Source organism: Lepidochelys kempii, chromosome 3 (assembly GCF_965140265.1).
Source record: "Lepidochelys kempii isolate rLepKem1 chromosome 3, rLepKem1.hap2, whole genome shotgun sequence".
NCBI classification, from domain to species: Eukaryota; Metazoa; Chordata; order Testudines; family Cheloniidae; genus Lepidochelys; species Lepidochelys kempii.
In genome coordinates this window covers 89,113,726-89,133,139 of record NC_133258.1, presented here as the reverse complement: position 1 = coordinate 89,133,139, position 19,414 = coordinate 89,113,726, and the positions used below count along the sequence as shown (strand labels likewise).

General features: G+C 41.6%; 1 protein-coding gene and 1 long non-coding RNA gene across 2 annotated transcripts in view; one reads left to right on the top strand and one right to left on the bottom strand.

Annotated features, from left to right (window-relative positions):
* Window positions 1–2,578: 2,578 nt before the first annotated feature.
* The window catches only part of NT5DC1 (5'-nucleotidase domain containing 1), a 238,149-nt gene continuing 221,313 nt past the window's right edge, over window positions 2,579–19,414 (bottom strand). Inside the window, exon 12 of the mRNA XM_073337114.1 lies at window positions 2,579–5,938. Coding sequence (XP_073193215.1) covers window positions 5,820–5,938 — 119 coding nt within the window. The 3' untranslated portion in view covers window positions 2,579–5,819. The remainder of the gene's footprint in view (window positions 5,939–19,414) is intronic.
* Window positions 5,877–14,123, top strand: LOC140908955 (uncharacterized). The gene is made up of 4 exons (XR_012158027.1): window positions 5,877–6,396; window positions 7,843–7,905; window positions 8,278–8,308; window positions 13,525–14,123. It is a non-coding gene; the product is annotated as an uncharacterized lncRNA (long non-coding RNA).

Sequence of the window (19,414 nt, the reverse complement as noted above, 5' to 3'; positions counted from 1 at the left end):
AACAGAGGCAAAAAAAGCATTGAGTACATTAGCTTTTTCCACATCCTCTGTCACTAGGTTGCCTCCCTCATTCAGTAAGGGGCCCACACTTTCCTTGGCTTTCTTCTTGTTGCCAACATACCTGAAGAAACTCTTCTTGTTACTCTTAACATCTCTGGCTAGCTGCAGCTCCAGGTGCGATTTGGCCCTCCTGATAACATTCCTACATGCCCGAGCAATATTTTTATACTCTTCCCTGGTCATATGTCCAACCTTCCACTTCTTGTAAGCTTCTTTTTTATGTTTAAGGTCCGCTAGGATTTCACCATTAAGCCAAGCTGGTCGCCTGCCATATTTACTATTTTTTCGACTCATCGGGATGGTTTGTCCCTGTAACCTCAACAGGGATTCCTTGAAATACAGCCAGCTCTCCTGGACTCCTTTCCCCTTCAAGTTAGTCCCCCAGGGGATCCTGGCCATCCGTTCCCTGAGGGAGTCGAAGTCTGCTTTCCTGAAGTCCAGGGTCCGTATCCTGCTGCTTACCTTTCTTCCCTGTGTCAGGATCCTGAACTCAACCAACTCATGGTCACTGCCTCCCAGATTCCCATCCACTTTTGCTTCCCCCACTAATTCTACCCGGTTTGTGAGCAGCAGGTCAAGAAAAGCGCCCCCCCTAGTTGGCTCCTCTAGCACTTGCGCCAGGAAATTGTCCCCTACGCTTTCCAAAAACTTCCTGGATTGTCTATGCACCGCTGTATTGCTCTCCCAGCAGATATCAGGAAAATTAAAGTCACCCATGAGAATCAGGGCATGCGATCTAGTAGCTTCCGCGAGCTGCCGGAAGAAAGCCTCATCTACCTCATCCCCCTGGTCCGGTGGTCTATCGCAGACTCCCACCACTACATCACTCTTGTTGCACACACTTCTAAACTTAATCCAGAGACACTCAGGTTTTTCTGCAGTTTCGTACCGGAGCTCTGAGCAGTCATACTGCTCCCTTACATACAGTGCTACTCCCCCACCTTTTCTGCCCTGCCTGTCCTTCCTGAACAGTTTATAACCATCCATGACAGTACTCCAGTCATGTGAGTTATCCCACCAGGTCTCTGTTATTCCGATCACGTCATAGTTCCTTGACATCACCAGGACCTCCAGTTCTCCCTGCTTGTTTCCAAGGCTTTGTGCATTTGTATATAAGCACTTGAGATAACCTGTTGATCGCCCCTCATTCCCAGTATGAGGCAGGAGCCCTCCCCTCACAGACATTCCTGCCTGTGCTTCCTCCCGGTATCCCGCTTTCCCACTTACCTCAGGGCTTTGGTCTCCTTCCCCCGGTGAACCTAGTTTAAAGCCCTCCTCACTAGGTTAGCCAGCCTGCTGGCAAAGATGCTCTTCCCTCTCTTCGTAAGATGGAGCCCGTCTCTGCCCAGCACTCCTCCTTCATGGAACACCATCCCGTGGTCAAAGAAACCAAAGCCTTCTCTCCGACACCACCTGCGTAGCCATTCGTTGACTTCCACGATTCGACGCTCCCTACCTAGGCCTTTTCCTTCCACGGACATTGCTTATGACATTGCTTATAGAAGAAGTGCTGTTTCCCGACGGAAAAGGCAGGCTAATCACTTTGAATTACTGCCATCTCATTAACTGGTGACCTAGTCTTAGCCAATGATTACATGGTGGGTAAAGTGGCTGTAGGCTGGGCTGATTCAGCCTGTGCCAGGACCAGAGACTAGAAGTCAGAACAGAGTTCCTTTAAATTTTATTACAAATAAGGAGCAACGTTATGTGGTCAAGGTGAAAAGATTAACATTTCTCTCGTCCATTTCTCCCTGAATGCAATGGAGAGGTAGTACTATCAGCCTGATTAAGACTCACCTCCTGGTTCCCCAGTTTTTGAGCTATTAGCTAGAAATACATCTTTGGACTATGCAACATGTTCATCAATGGATAGAAACCCAACACCACTGGGACATGGACAGACCCTGATCATATGCTATAGTCCCATCACATCATAGCCCATAGCCCAATTCCCAAGTATAAGAGATGGGCTAGGCAGAGGTGATGGGTCAATTTCAGCTTTGACTTGCATTGCTAAATTCTAGATTTATACGCTTGCAATTGAGCATTTGGGCCACAGGCTCTGCCCCTGGAAATTCCCCTAGGAGTTGGTCTGGATGCTGCTTCCTTAGGGCATGCTTCCCCACTCAAGTTGCAGAGCAAACTCCATAGCTGGGGAACTCAGGAGCTCTCAACAACCAAAGAATCTGTTGTGCCCAGGAATGGACGTGGGGAAAAAGCAAACGAGGAGCAAGCCAGCTAAAATGTTTATCTGAATACATTTTAGTGACTAGGGATTTGAAAGGTTTTCTCCGATAAAACTTTAGTTTCCAGAAACAAGTCTTAATTCAATAAGCAATAATGAGTGGGTTCCATTTATGAAGTTAAAACTGACTTCTCCTAGGTATTATTTTGCACTGGTGGCCACTGGGCTTTGGTCACTGACTCATCCAGATATTCATTTTGAGCATGACAATTTGTGCCATGTTAGGGTTGTAGCATTTAAATTGACTTGCACTTTTTTTTAACAATTTCATCTTTCTTTTGTTGTTGCTAGGTTATCAAGTACCGTGAATTCTGAGAAAATTGTTCAGAAATAAATTGTCTTTATTTTAAAATTCAAACGGACATGGTTTATACCAAAACAAAGGTTGACAGAGGTTTTATTTAGCAAAGCTGTTACTTTCAAGTTTATACAACCAGATACTTTAATTAATTTTAATTAGCTATTAAAACATATCACCCTGGGGTCCACGTGCAGATACTGAGGACAGTAATGTGGACACTGCATTTAAGAACATTCTGCAGTATTCTTTCAAACTGGATTCCACAGAAATTAGACAAGTTATAGGTTAACAAAAAACCCTGTAATAGAAGAGAAATTCTCCGAAGTGCATCACTGGGTCCAATGACTCTCTTCTCCCCATCTCACATATCACTCCCTCAAGAATTCTCTATTTTCCAGAGCTTCCCTTGTCCTTCCCAAGGTTCATCTGCTCAGAGTATTTCCTTCCCATTCCCAGACCATTAGCCTTGAAGGCAGTATGGTGCTCTCTCTTTTCTCCATGTAACCACAGCTGAAGCCATACTCAGCAGCAACTCTCTGTTGTTTCACCACTGCTTCTGCTATTGTGTACATCTGCTCATCTCCAGCAGGAGGCAAGGGTGAATGGGTGTTGACAGTCTTCATCATTAGCCACCACTACCTCTCTTTCTAAACAAGTCCACATTTGCATAGAAGTGTGTGTTTCTTAGGGTAAAGTCTAGACTTAGGTTGTTTGGAATGTGGCACATACTATTTTCTAGATGAGGAGATACTACTTATCTGTTGAGACACTGAGACCCAATGATTGTTTTAAGGATTATAACTCTATACACTTAAAACCCAAGAGAGGGAACCATGCAACAAAATTCAAATCGGAACATAGAAAGCTTGAAGGTGCTAGCATATTGGTTTGGCCCATAAAATTAGAAATCATTTGCAAAATCAGTATCTGGATCCAGATTTGGATTTCAAACAATCACATAGTTCTGAATCTGAGATTTTATCTTGAGTCCATCTCTACTTAATACAGACATTTTATAGACTTGGGGCCAGATTCTCAACGCAAAGGAACTATGCCAGTTTACAGCATCTGAAAATCTGACCCCTTGGAGGGGGAGAGGGGGAGTGGGGGAAGAAGACTGAACATCATTGTTCTTCCCTTTACTGGGATTATTAGGTGCTAAAGAGAAACGAGTAAAATCCCAGCCTTGCTAGCAAAATCCCAGCCTTGCTAGCTTTTTAGCTTATAGGTTACAGGGAGCAGCAGGGCACTTTTAGAGACCAGAACTCTCTTATCCCACTTTTAGTTATAACCGATATTTCCTGTAAGGGATACTTTCTTGTTTTCTGTATTTTTTAAACTTTTTTTGTTTCTTTTCTTTATAGGTATGACTTGCGGTAACCCACCAGTGCTAAGCACACAGCCAACTGAAAAGGCGCAGGTATCTTGTGGGTACACTGGAGTCGATAAATTTAAAACAAATGTCTCTATGTTATAGAAACAAGATAGTTCAGGCTGATTTTTGTGTAACAAAGATTTAGTGCTTCTTTTTGTGTTCTGACTTCTGCATATGAACTGTCCTACCCTGTGGGAATGCGATCATGCAGTGAACTGGAGTCAAGCTACTAATTTATTTCATGTAGACCGTCAGGCAGACATAAGATAACAACGACAGTTGTTTGTTTCAAACCGGAAGTCTAGAAGTGAAAGATTATTGCTAATTGAAATAGCCATCCAGTCCTCTAAGGAAGTTTATCTGATATTCTGCTACTGCCTTGTGCCTGGGAGTTATAGATAGTCAGACATGTTGCTTTTGAAATAAATGGCCAAATTCTGGTCTATTAAACCAGGGTAAATTTGGAGTAACTTCACTCTTATCAACTAGTTACTCTGGACTGAGATGGATGGTCCAGTGGCTAGCCTAGCACCCGGCCTGCATTGAAAAGTTTTGCCAGCATGGTTATATCCATTAGGAGTGTGAAAAAAATTACACCCATGACCAACACAGTTATACTGGCAAAACCTCTAGTATAAATGCAGTTATACTAGCAAACAAATCCTATTGCTGGGGCGGCTTATTTCATTAGGGGAACTGGTATAATCTATACTGGTTGCTTTTGAGATAAATGGGAGTTAGGTGCCAATGTGCATTTGAAAATCCCACTAGGCACCTATCTGCATCTTTAGATGCCTAAATACCTTTAAAAATCTGGTCAAAAGGGTATGTCTACACTGCAATTAAAAACCCACTGCTGGCCCATGCAAGCTGACTCAGGCTCATACTAAGGGACTGTTTAATTGCTGTGTACATGTTCAGGATTGGGCTGGAGGCTGGGATCTGGGCCCTGTGCGGTGGGAGGGTCCCATAGCTTGGACCGCAGCCTGAGCCTGAATGTCTGCACTACAATTAAACAGGTCTTTAGCCTGAGCCCCGAGAGCTCAGTATCAGTACAAGGGTATCAGTTGGCACAGGGCAGCTGCAGGTGTCTAACTGCAGCATAGACATGCCCTAAGTGACTTAGGAGACTAATTCTCATTGAAAGTCAATGGAATTTAGGCTAAGTGCCTAAGTCACCTTTGAAAATAAAACTTAGGCTCTTAAATCATGTAGGCTTGCAACACTGAGCAGAGCAATACCTAAATACCTTAAAAATTTAGACCTTAGTCTTGCTGTGCCTCAGTTCCCCATCTGTAAATGGGGATAATAGCACTGCCTTCCCTCCCAGGGGTGTTGAGACAATAAATGTATTACAGATTGTATTATATCACTCAGGTACTGTGATAATGGGGGGACTTATGTAAAGATAAAATGTAACTTATACATAAGGTAACTGTAAATATAATCCTAAACAGCATTTGATACTGTGTGTTGTCCTATTTTTATGCCCTCCTTAATCAGCTCTCTCACACACTGCTGTAGCAGTGGAGGTTGCTGTGGCCTTAAATAGGGAATTTAGACAGTGTCCTTCAAAATGGTGTGAATTTAGCATGTAATTTGGGATGAATTAGTTTCAATGCACTTCTGAGAGGTAGCTTGGTAGGAAGATGTATAGATAAGTACTCAGTGCTCCTCTGTTCCAGTTGTACTATAGTAAAACACAAGTCTGCATGTGGGTCCATTTTTTAATTCATCACTTGATTTTATGGAGCATTGCATGGTATTTTCACCAATTAGCATCTGACAGCAGTTAGTTAAGGACTACAAGGGTATGTGAGGAAAAAGGGGGATATGATCTATTTTGTAGTCACTGGCTCACCATTTGATAGTAATACCCTCGGAGGTTTCGGATAGTAACCAGCAGTTTCCAAGCTATTTGAGGAAAATCGGGTAAATCTATAATCCAGTGGTAAATCTGAAAGAAAGAAACATACCACATTCTGATTAGTTACACAGCCCCTATCACATCCAAAAAAAGCCTGTGATGAATAGCAGTACATATCTTTTTCTTAAATCTTTGAGCTTGTGTGTTCATTGGTATTAGAACGGAATCAGACAGCATGACTACACACTTGTTTGACGTCTTCAGCCACCTTACACATTGGCATTAAGGAGTTTACTTAACTTAAGTTTGATACTGGTAGCTTTGTTCCTTGATCACTGCGGTAATATACAGTCACAAGAATGCTGAAAATTATTTTAAAACAGAACCAAACATTTGCAGCATCTACCATTTAGGAACAATTACAAATTCATGTTTGAAATCACCACTCCTTTGTCTTCTTTCAACAGTCTGAGCCTCAGAAAGTTACCATTCCAAACAAGCGAGAAGAAATTGTGAAGTCCATCAGTTTTTGTTTCACAGCTATTGTTGTAAGACTCTCAAAATGCACCCAAACTTAGATAGGGTTGCACAGAGGTTTTGGGGGCCCTGGGTAAAATCTTAAATTGAGGCCCTCACCCTTCTAAAAACTATTACCATTGAGACAAAAGAGTTTAAAAAGAGGGGAGGGCCCAGGCCTGTAGGGTTGCTACTTTCCCTGTGGGGATGGGGGAAAGCTGCCCTGCGGACAGCTGGGAGGCCACACCTGGTCCTGCCTCTCCTGGAGCTCTGGTCCCACTGTTAGCTGGAGTGGTATCCCTGATCCAGCTCCTACCTTTCATTATTTTGGGGGCCCTCTTGGGAGGGGGGGGGACGACTAAGGGCAAACTGCCCTTTTTGCTCTGCTCCCTCATCATTCTCCTCCTCCTCCCCAACAGCAGCCTTGACCTTAGATATTCTTTCAGTCTGATTTAATAAAACTTTCATTTTCTAACAGGGCTTCCTAGGAATCTGAATTTCTGACTGGGAAGGGGTTAATCATCATTCTTATTGTATGAAGAATGTTGAATAAATGAAAATCTCTCTCTAATCTGTAAAAGCTCTCTTTTGTGCATCCTTGCTATTTAACCCTACTGCTAGCTAAGTCCTTCTCAGCGGTGTTCATATTTAATTAGAAACAGAAAAATAAATAGGAAAAGGTACAATGTCCACTTCTATTAACAAGAAAATGGTGCTTTCCTACCATTCAAAATTAAAGAAACCAGAGCTAAATTTTAGCTCTTCAGTGTATTGGCTGGTAAGGAAAAGAGTTACCAGTTAAGCTTATCTCTGAACAGTTGAGTTACAAGACTGACAAGTCTTATTCTGGAGTGCGGTAGAGTGCCAATGTGCATTTGAAAATCCCACTAAGCACTTATCTGCATCTATAACCAGATACAGAGGCAGCATTCAGAGCTACAGCTTTAAGGTTATACTCAACCACAGGTAAAATTAACACATTAGTATTTTAATCCATTCTAGAAACTATTAATAAAATCATATGTATCAGGTTACATAGTGGAAACATAGTAGTACCGCACATTTTGAGAGCGCAAGACCAAATTCTGCCTTCACTGACAACCCATGTACTCTTAATAAGTACCTAGCAGAGAATACAAAAGAGTCAGTGAAGGCAGATATTGATCTAGTATGTGTAACAGATGTCTAGAAAAGTAAACTTTTTATAAATATTTTACTGAAGAATAATTAACTTTACAGAGATCTTTATTGCACACATACCACAAAATTCAGGTTCAGAATTATATACTGGAGTTACAGTTAAACCATATAAATAGGAGAAAACAATTATAGAAAATAATAGAGAATTATAAAAGCAGTAGCAGAAGGAGAAAAAAAGGAGCATAGGTAAAGCAGAAAAGAAATATAGGTTTTAAGATGAGACTGAATTGTAATTAAACTGTATTACTAAGAACAGCTTTGTTGTTTTGATGGAACAGTCATGATGGCAAGATACTTCGGACAAGATTTCCTCCAGAAAGGGGAAAGTATTTACAGTAATAGTAAGTATTAAATACATTTTGTGCCTTTAATTATAAAGGAATGCTTTGTCAAGGATTAAATAATTAGGTCCAACTGTTGCCTTAATTTGCAATACATGCCATACGATCCCTCCACACTTCCTGACTGGGGCTGCTGACACTGACAACAATCCTGCTTTGGAAAGCAGAATTCTTACACATTTCAATATCTTGTTGCTCCTAGGACCAGAGCAGTCAGAGTGGAGGATATGTGTCATCCAAATCTGCAGAGGCAAACAAACCTGGTGTACTCTTGTTTAGGTTGGGCAGGGAGTTCCAAAGGGTGGATGGGTTTTTCTTTATGTTCCAGTCTTTATTTCATACAGGATGATAGAGTTGCTTTTATTTTTTCAGGCTCTGGTATCCTGGCCCAATTCCAACTCAGGTATTTAATTCTGTCTTTCTGTGTTCACCCTACAGATGGATATAATGGTGATTGCTTCCTGTCCCTAAACTGTTGCTCTGCCATATATTTACTTTTTGTATTTACAATGAATTTCATCAAAAATTGTTCCCTCTGTCACCCTGAATGTCTTTAACAATCAATCATCTAATCAACCAATCAATCATTGAGATACCCATTCCCTGTGTGTCCTTCTCTTCTGTCCCTTTTTCCTCTGCACTCTTTACTATAGTGTATTCTTTTTTTTTAGTTTGCCTTCATTTTCATTGGCCTGTTTTCCTTCCAGCTGTGAAACCACCCTTGTAACATGGGTTGGTAACACAAGATGTAGCTCTCATAGAATCACAGAGCTGGAAGGGACCTAGAGAGGTCATCTAGTCCTGTCCCCTGCACTCATGGCAGGACTAAGTATTACCTAGACCAGTGGTTCTCAAAGCTGGACCGCTGCTTGTTCAGGGAAAGCCTCTGGCAGGCCGGACCGGTTTGTTTACCTGCCGCGTCCGCAGATTCGGCCGATCGCGGCTCCCACTGGCCGCGGTTCGCCACTCCAGGCCACTGGGGGCTGCGGGAAGCGGCGCGGGCCAAGGGACGTGCTGGCGGCCCTTCCCGCAGGCCCCATTGGCCTGGAGCAGTGAACCGCGGCCAGTGGGAGCCGCGATCGGCCGAACCAGCGGACGCGGCAGGTAAACAAACCGGTCCGGCCCGCCAGGGGCTTTCCCTGAACAAGCGGAAGACCGGCTTTGAGAACCACTGATCCAGACTATTCCTGACAAGTGTTTTTTAAGAGCAGGTTAGACAATCTCCAATGATGGTGATCCCACCACCTCCGCAGGCAATTTATTCCAGTGCTTAACCACTCTTGACAGTTAGGAAGTTTTTCCTAATGTCCAACCTAAACATCCCTCACTGCAATTTAAGCCCATTGCTTCTTGTCCTATCCTCAGAGGTTAAGAAAAACAATTTTTCTTCCTCCTCCTTGTAATAACCTTTTATGTACTTGAAAACTGTTATCATGTCCCCTTCTATCAGTCTTCTCTTTTCCAGATTAAACAAACCCAATTTTTTCCATTTACATACTTGAAGACTGTTATGTCCCCCCTCAGTCTTCACTTTTCCTAACTAAATAAGATTTATTTTATTTTTGTGCCTAGCTTAAATTCTAGACAAATTCATTTACAAATACATGTGGTCAAAAATTTCAAATCGGGGTGTCTTAAGTTAGGCTCCTCAATCCATATTTAGGTTTCTATATATAAATGTCATGAATTTCAACGATATTGAGTTTCTGCAGCTCCTACTGGCTTCAGTGGGATATGTAGATGCTTAGCAATTCTGAAAATAAGACCAAATATATATTTAGGTGCCTAACTATGGAATTTTAGGAGTCTTACTTCTGGCAGTCAGGTTTGAACATTTTGGCCAAAATCCAATTTATAATAAATAAACAATTACAGATGAATGCCCTTATAAATCATAGAGATTATAATCAGAGACACACATGAATAATTACATAATGAAATAAAGCCCTGACATGGCCCCACAAACTTCAACCCCCTCTCTTCTCAAAGAACTCAGGTGAAAAGGTGGGATTTTTTTTTTTTTTGTAGACTATACTGAGCTATCCCAGACCAGAGGAGGGAGTAAATTCCAGAATCAAGGGGCCTGGTGTAATAACTGGGTCTTCAAATTTACCCTAATTGTGAGCTCAACTATGAAAAGTGAGTTGAAGTTCATAAAATGTCACAATAACCTATAACAATGAATGTGGAGAAAAGGTGCAAAAGGGAGACAAAAAGATTAGGTTAATCCAAACAAAAAAGCCTACTGATATAATTCAAGGACTGTGTTAAAATCATGCCTAGTAAACAAGAGAAGTGTGGGACCAGAAATCAGTGACTCAAAATCAGTGTGTCGGAAATGACATCTAATTGGTGGACAAAATAGTGAGGAAGCAGGCTATTCTACTCATCACTTCCTTTTGGGGTCCTTAAAAAGACACTTTGGGGATGAGGAAATAAGGACAGGTGGAGGCAAAACATAGGGGTGCTCTGGCTGACTGAAAGACAAGAGAAGGGGAAGGAGCAAGTCTCATCATCATGGCTGTTACCCCCACCTTCTCCTGGGGCCTTGGACCTTCACTGTTATAATCCTGAGAGATGTACTGACCAGACGGGGCCAGAGAGAGGACTCAGATGACACTGCCACTCAACTGGCTTTGGCTAAATCCCAAACATCACCTGGGATGTGAAACTTTGTTTCTCTGTCACTCCTGCCACGTGTCCATTTTCTTCCTCACCTTATTTCTTCTTTTTCCTATCCCTCTCCTATTTGCCTTTCTATAAGAGTCTCGATTAGGCTGCCAAGACTGTATATTTTGCAACACTGCTGAAAGCCTGAGATCAGAAAGGCAGCAAAATGTAATGCCCTAAATAGATCGATGCTGGTACAAATTTGCCAGATTTCAGAGTAGCTAATAAGACTGTGTGCTGTGCATGTGTTCTTCCAGGCTTCAAGTGAAAATCAACACTAGAAACAGAGGCTGCATATTCTCTCTTTGCTGTTCTTTTCTTTCCCGTTGTGTGTGTATGTTTTTGTCTTGTCTTTTAGGAAACAGGATTGGACTTTAACAATAGCAACAGTTATAGCTGCAGCCCATCTCAACTAACTTCTTCTCTTTTCCCCAAAAGAACAGTTATTACCATCTTTTCTACTATCAAAGAGACTGTCAAATATGGAGGGGGTGAGAACAGGGGGAAGTTCCTTCTAAAAACTCACTCCAGCTACAGGGAGAGGGAACAAGGGATGGTGTTGAAATGAAAGCCTTACTTAACATTTTACATTTCACGTTTTAACTGTTTTCCCCCTTATTTTTCTGTATCTTTAATAAGAGATAAAAATTATGTTTAATGGTGTGTTTGCCATGGCACTAAGTGGGCTGAGGTCTCTGTCAGTTGGAAGACAGGATATTGGGCCATATGGACCCTTGGTCTGACCCAGTAGGGCCCTTACCAATCGTAAGCAAGCCAATACTACACAGGACAAAAAGCTGCCTCGGGTAAGCAGCTCCCAGACCCACAGATAATTATAGGAAAGGACATAAGCTGACAAAACCAGAGAGAATGAAAATGAAGGCAAACAACACCACACACTGTAGTACAAATATAGCAAAGAGTACAGGGGGAGAAGAGAAGGGAAACTATTATGAATGAATTCCACAGTGACTGTTTTATTGTATGAGTAACTGTGAACACTCAGGGATATACATTTTCCCACTTTGTTTGAGGCAACAAATCTCTAGAGCCACCCCTGAGAACAGCTGAAGGACAGATGGGTTGAATTTCTAGTCTTCTGATGGCCCAGATTAAATTACTGCCTCTTGGCTCTACTTTTGACAGCTTCCAAAATAACAACAAGTAAAAAAACAAAAGCAGGAATTTCTCAGCATCTTTATAATCTACCAGAAATGAAGGATTATAGAGAATTTTTTGACATGTTTACCCTTTGCTCCTTTATCTCCTTCACTTTGGCTGTCAACTTTGAGTCTCTCCCAAGAGTAAAATTGACAAGGAGCAACATGAATGTGACCTGTGTGTGAGGGGGATTATTTTTGGCAGGAAATTTTTTTTATCAGCAGGCTCAACCTTATAACTTTGCTGAGATTTGTTGATAAATTAGTTTTTAGAAACAAACACTGAACACAAAAACTTCTTCAAAAGGTAACAAGATGTATAATGGCTTGCAACAATGTGATATCATGCATGCCATACCCAAAACAATGTATTTTGTGAAAAGTCTACGAGTTAAGGGTAGGATTGTCTATCTACTGCTCACCCAAACACTGGACCAACTTCTCACATGAGGTCACCTACTTGACACAAATAATATTTGTTCATGCACCCACTGCATGTGTAAAACTTATTTTTGTGTATGAAAATGAACATTTGCTTGCACTAAGCATGAACAAGTACTAACCACAGGATAATCTATTCTGCACATTCAAAAACGATCATTCATTCATGCAAATATAGGTTTTGCCTGGGCAACAAATGGAAAGTAAATTTTTGGAGGTGAAAAAAAGGTACCCACATTTGAAAACATAGCCCTTTGTGTTAATGAAAGTTATACTATGCATAAATGGGATAGTCTTACCCATTACCACTAGTATAAAAACCATCAATTTATGTATAGCAAAAACAGGAGGGAACTTGCAGTTCTATTCCTGCCACTTCTTCCTCTCCCTCCCCCCCATTATGCAATATTTTAGTATTTCCTTGTTTGGGTAAATTATGTATTTGTGAAAAAGGCCTGGATTGAGTGTTTTACAAAGTGAAATCTACTTTTTCTCTAAGAAACAGATTTCTCCATAGATTGAGCAGTGAGAGTGAATCTTTCTACATATTGCCCTGCCAACATGTCTCAACCCTGTCCCGATACACAGGTATTGGGCATAGAAAAAGACCTATTCCCTATCCAGTTAATCTCCCTGCCACTGCAATCTACAATTTGTTGTCTAACATTTTGTAGTCTTTAAATTCCCAAGTAATAGATTTTCCACTTCTTTTCTTGGAAGACTATGCTACAGCTTTACAGTGTATCTATCATAATCAGAAGTTTTTCCAGCTATTCAGTTATTTTTCATTAAACTAGGCCAGTATACATTTGTGCACCACACTAAATAATTTCTCATCCTTAGTGATGTCTACACCTTTGGGAGAAAATACACAAATACACAGACTCTTTTAGCCAAATTACACATATTTAGCTTTTTAAACCTTTTTTAACATAAATCAGTCTTTTCCATTTCCCATTACCATCTGCTGTCCTCTGAACTCTCTCTCCAACGTAATAAATCTCTTTCTTGTAATGTATCCAAAACCAAATGCAGCATTCCATGTGTTGTAACACCAGGACCATACTGAGAGTGGTTATTATTATATCACCTTGTACCATAACATCATGTGTTCATGTGCAAACCCCAAAATTTTAATGGACTTTTCATAGCCATGTAATACTACAAACTGGTCATTACTATCCACGTGTCTCTCAACATTTTTCTCCCATTGATTATATATGTTTCAGATTATTTGAATATTTGAATCAGTTGCCAAATTTGAATCAGTTGCCATTTTTTCAATTAAAACTCATTTCGTAATTTTTTTTGCTAATGTTTCCAATTTTTTTATGTCCCTTTGCATCAGGTCTGCTTCCTGACTGGTGTTTGCAACTCTTCCATCTTAGCATGATTTGAGAATTTCATTCGTGTGCTGTTTATTCACTTTATTAATGAAGCTATCAAATAAGACCAAACCTAGCACCAATCCCTGCAGTATCCCAGCTGACAGCTCCCACAATGAATCCCAATCCACATGCTGCTATTGCTATTCGGAGCAACTGCAATTTATTTTTAAACAAGATTTCACAGGACTCAGGATAAAATAATTTACGACAGTCTAAATCTATTACATTGACTGGATTTCTTTGGTCGATGAATTTTGCATTTCTATTTTTAAAAAAAGCCATTCCCCCCCACCTATTTTGTACACTTATAGATGCCAACTATATTTTCATAGGTCACCAGGTTTGTCAGATGAGATGCTCATTGTTCATGTGTGCACTACCCTCTAGATATCCAATCATTTTTCTCATATTATTTGTTCCATTATTTTACAAGGGGTAAAAGTAAGATGTAAAAGGGATGGTAACAGCCAGGGTGACTTAATTCCTATATTTATTTATTGTTTAAAATCAGCACTGCTTTTGCATTATGTAAGAGAGAGAGAGAGAGAGTCAGGAAATCTGGCTTCAGTTTCTGACTGCCACCCACCCAATTGCTGGATGGCACTGAGAAAATCACAACATCTCCATCCCTCATCTTCCTCCTGAGGTTAATGGTCAGTAAGAAGTAGATCTGGCAGAGACTAATTTTTGTCCTTTCAGCTTAGATTGCCCAAAGGATGCCAGTTAGCGCCAATTGTGATGGTGGTTTGTGCAATGTGAACTAGGAACTGGACTGCAATTTACTTTCATTTTATTATTTATCCAGACGAGGGTTGAGCTAATGAAATCCTCTTTCATCTCACTGTGTTTGCTTAATTGAGAAAAGGGGATAAATTTCTGGGCAAACCAAGAGAAGATATTTTATCATGACTCTATATGTCTCTCTTCTTTGCTCCCAAATCAGCTGTGGTAAGTGCAAAGTGCAAGTGAACTGTGAAGAACACTGCTTACTCTGTAAGTAACTGTTGCAACTTGATCATTACCATGAACCAACTAACTAACCAATGGCAGCATTCACACATTTTAAGGTCAAATTGTGATAACCTAGTCTGACCTCCTGAATAACACAGGCCACAGAACCTCACCCAGTCATTTCCGCATTTCTCATACTTAGTTTACTTAGAGAACATGGAGTATCATAGTAAGAGTACTGCAAATCCCATGGTAATGATAAAGTTTTGAATTGTGATCACTATAAGTGAAATTCCACTTATTAAGATGGAAAGGTTCATGACAGTGCCTAGGCTCTGCTGCTAATATATTTTAGATCAGTGTTTTTCAAACCGTGGGTCGCGACCCAGTACTAGGTTGCGGCATGTAAAGCACTGGGTTGCCTTGCTCTGGTCAGCACTGCCAACTGGGATGTTAAAAGTCCCGTCGGCAGTGCTCCCAGCTAAGGCAGGCTAGTGCTTACCTTTTCCGACACCTTGCTGCACCCTGGAAGTGGCCAGCAGTGGGTCCGGCTTCTAGACAGGAGGGCCACGGGGCTCCGCACGCTGCCCCCGCCCCAAGCACTGGCTCCGCACTCCCACTGGCCAGTTCCTGGGAACCGGCCAATGGGAACTGGGGGGAGGAGGGTGCGCCTGTGGGTGTGCGGTCCGCAGTGCCAGGAGAGGCACAAAATCTGCCTTTGCACTCCTGCTGCACCCCTGACCAGGAGCTGCCCGAGGTAAGCCAGTGTCCCAATCCCCTGCCCCAGCCCTGAGCTCCCCCAAACCCGGAGACCCCTCCTGCACCCCAAACCGTTCATTCTTGTCCCCAGCCCAGATCCCACACCCCCAGCCCAGAGCCCACACCCCCAGCCTCTGCCCCAGCCCTGAGCTCCCCCAACCCAGAAACCCTTCCTGCACTCCAAACTCCTCATCCCTGGCCCCTGCCCAGAGCCTGCACCCCCAAGCCCAGAGCCCTGACCCCCTCCCACATCCCAACCCTCTGCCCCAGCCCTGAGCTCCCTCCCACACCCTGAACCCCTCATTCCCAGCTCCATTGGGTTGTGATCATCAACAATTTTCTTCAATTGGGTTCCCAGGAAAAAAAATTGAAACCCACTGTTTTAGATGATGCCAATGAATACCACATTTATTAAGAGGCTGATAGTGATCTCTGAATTCTTATCAGTCACTGTGTGCCGGTACATCTTACAAACCAGTCAGATCAGAGTCACAGGCTGTTTATTTATTTATTTTTTAAAGTTGTTGGAGTTGCAATCCCATACCCACAGAGAACGAACGAGTATTATTCTGAGTGATTAGTAAAAGATTCAAGTAAATGCATAGAAGACACTTATAACCTAATCTAGACACAAGGCCTACTTGGGTAAACTTAAGTATTAAGTCTCAATCCTTTCTGAGATTTCCTCGGAACAACCTGGTATATTAAACCAAAATAATCTTAAATAAGCTCTGCAGATAGGAAGGTATTTTTCCAATAAAAAACTCAGTCCGAGACAAAAACAGACTTCTTCTGAAGTATACAGAGGAAAGTTATGCATCATTTTGCACTATTGCCCCATATAAGCAAAGCCAACATTTTTTTAACCCTGATACTAAAGCAGCGTTCCTCATGGGGAATAGGAAGCAGTGAAGAAAACAGAACTTCCTTCTCCTTTCCTTTTCTGAGGTCAATGCCATTCCAGTCAACAGGGCAAACAAAACTGTCGCAATATTAAATCGTCAACAGCAGGGGGAATTTGTAACTCCACCCAAAAATATCCTCCAGATTATTATACAGAAATCCCCATCAACTATATAGCTACTCCAAAGTACCCTGTAACTGCGGACTTCATTTTGAAAAAACTAAAAATCCTGTCACTCTAACATACACAGGGAATTATTAAATGAGGCAATCACTCAGTAAGGCCTTAGAAAGGTTAATCAAAAAGCTGAATAGTGGCAAGTCCTGAAACCATTTACCCATACCGTAAGGTTTTATTTCCATTAGTATAGTATTATACAGATAGGGACAAATCCTCAGATGATGTAAAGGGTCACAGTTCTAATGGAGCTATGATGAAGGTTTACAACAGTTGACAATCTGTGCCATACAGTGCCAGCTTTGCTTAGATTTAAACGTTGTTGAAGAAAAATGTGGAAAATATTCCATTTTTAAATAAAAATGAGTTTGAAGACAAAAGTAGTAAACAGTGTTACTGGAATAAGAACTCTCATGCTTAGCTGAACTGTCATTGCAGAATGAGGGAACTTCCAAATGATCTACTGGGAGCTGTATGCAGTGTTGCTGTTGCTGTGTTGATCCCAAGATATTAGAGACAAGGTGGGTGAAGTTGTATCTTTTATTGGACCAACAAAATTAGTCCAATAAAAGATGTTACTTCACCCTCCTTCTCGCTCTACTGGAAGTAGTCTTTCTACATGTAAAATATAGCATTGATGGGTCTTTTCAAACACCAAACGTCTTCACTGCCATGAATTAGAGGAGCTACTTCTGTTTCATGACACTCACAGAACTGTAGCACTCCAGTGGCAAAAAGCAAAACCAAAACCAGAAATGGAATTATCTGATGTCAATTATTTTTCCATCAGCAGGTTCCAGTGCTGATTTTCTAAACAGGAGATCAGGTGTCTGCCCTGTTAAAACAAAGCTTCTGAAACACTGAAGTCAGCAAGAGTGACTGTCTATCAGCTATGACAGTCCCCAGTGCTGCATACTCACCCTTATATTGAAAAGTAAAAAAGGAGGAGGAGAGAGGACAAGGGGGGAAGCAAATCAAGTTTCCTAGCAGTTTAAGGAAAAACATGCCAGGTGCAAATGAAGTACCTCCTAATTGTTTAATGAATCAAAACACAAAGAAATTGAAGAAAAAAATGTTTTGTCACCCTCCCTGAAGCGATATGCAGGCTAGAAAATATCACTGTGGATTTTCATAATCAATGTGTAAGTATCCTTTGAAAGATATCTCTCTGTGCTACTTATATGGCTCTCATCACCTCAGTATTGAATGTCTCACAATAAGTAATAGATTATATCCTCAACATCCCTATTATGTACAGAAGTGCTGTTATCCCCATTTTACAGATGGGGAAATGAGGCCCAGAGTAGGTTAAGGCCCAGATCCTAAGTGCCTAAATCCTTTTGAAAATTAGATGTAGATTCCTAAATCAGTTAGGCATTCCAACACTGCCTAAATGCCTTTAAAAATCTGAGTCCAAAGGCAGGTCCACACTACCACTGACGTCTATCTAACTTACATCGCTCAGGGGTGTGAAAAAGACACTCTCCCCTGAGCAATGCAAGTTACAGCAACCAAAGTGCTGTCCACACCAGTGCTATGTCGGCAGGAGATGCTCTCCCACCAACATAGCTTCTGCCTCTCATGGAGGCGGAGAAATTATGCCGAATGGAGAGCGCTTTCCCGACAGCATACAGTGTCTCCACCAGGCGCACGATAGCGGCGCAGTTGCATTTATGTAGCTGTGCCAATGTAGCGTTTCTAGCGTAGACCTGCCCTAAGTCACACTAGAAAGTCTATAGCTGAGGTGGAAATCAAACAGGTCACATGAGTCCCATTACCTACTAGACCATTACTCCCAAATTTGCTGAACACAATGGAAATATTTGAAACACTGCCTGGAGTCACCTGGGTTGGACAGAGAGCAGGATGGTATGCTTAAAGCACAGGTGATAGCAGAAATGCCTGCTTCCCATTGAAATTATCTGCAACCACCCTCCTCACAGCAGAGACACTCTTCTCCAGAACCCTAACTATGCACTTCCCCAATGCAGACCCCACAATTTAGACACCCATTTACTCACCTTTCCATCCCAGGCAGACACCCCCCATTTTGTCTCCTCCAATTTGAGCAGGCAAGCGTTCAGCCTTATTTTCCCCACTTAAGTGCTGGTCCTGGGTGCAGGTATGTTCCTCATGCAGTTGCATTTGCTGGTGTGTTCCCTATTTAGGGCAAGTATCCCAAGGCTTGTCCCAAATATGCCTAGCTGTCTGCTGCTCCTCTCTGAAATGCTGATGCCAGACATGTTTTGGCTATCGGATGCTCCACAATCCATAGTACAGTATTATGCTAGGTTCTCACACTTCAAGGAGAAGACAACGACCAGCCAGCAGCAGAAAGGTAGAATTGCACGGGAGTTCAGTCAAGTGGCAGGAGATTATTAAAATGTATACCAGCCAGGCAAAAATACAGAGTATTTATCAGTCAGGACAGGATATCTTCAGCATTCAAAGCACACTGGGTGAGTCCAGCCTGAACATGATACCATGTTTTGGTTTGGATGTCTCCTTTTGACATGGAATGCAAGACAACAAAACACGGAAATGGCCTCGTGATGGGATATGGAAATAAGACTGACAGCTAAACAGAATGCCCTATCCACCATATGTAGCTTCTGTTTTTCTCTCCAAAGATGTACTGTGGGGAAAAAGGTGGAATGGCCAAGGAGCAGGCTGGTCCAAAAGGAACATTCTCCCTCACACTTTCCATCTCCTATGTAATTCAAATTCTGTGCAAATGAGGAGGGTTAGTTAAGAGATAAATTTCTTCAGTAAATTTCTTGTTTGGGAAAAATACCAATGAAAAGAGGAATTGAAATTAACTAAAACAACTAAATATAGAATAAAATGAGTCAAATGAAAATGATAAAATAGCATTCTCTTAATGATCTGTATCATAAAAAAAAAGCATGGAGAGAGGAAAGTTCTTTTAAAATCTTGCGTTTTTCTATCTTTATATCGCTTTAAATACTTGAATGAGTCAGCCTATAGAACTGCCTAACAAGGTTTTAATGGCACACACTAAAAACTCAACTGCAGTCATGAAAGCAGTGTCTGAGCGT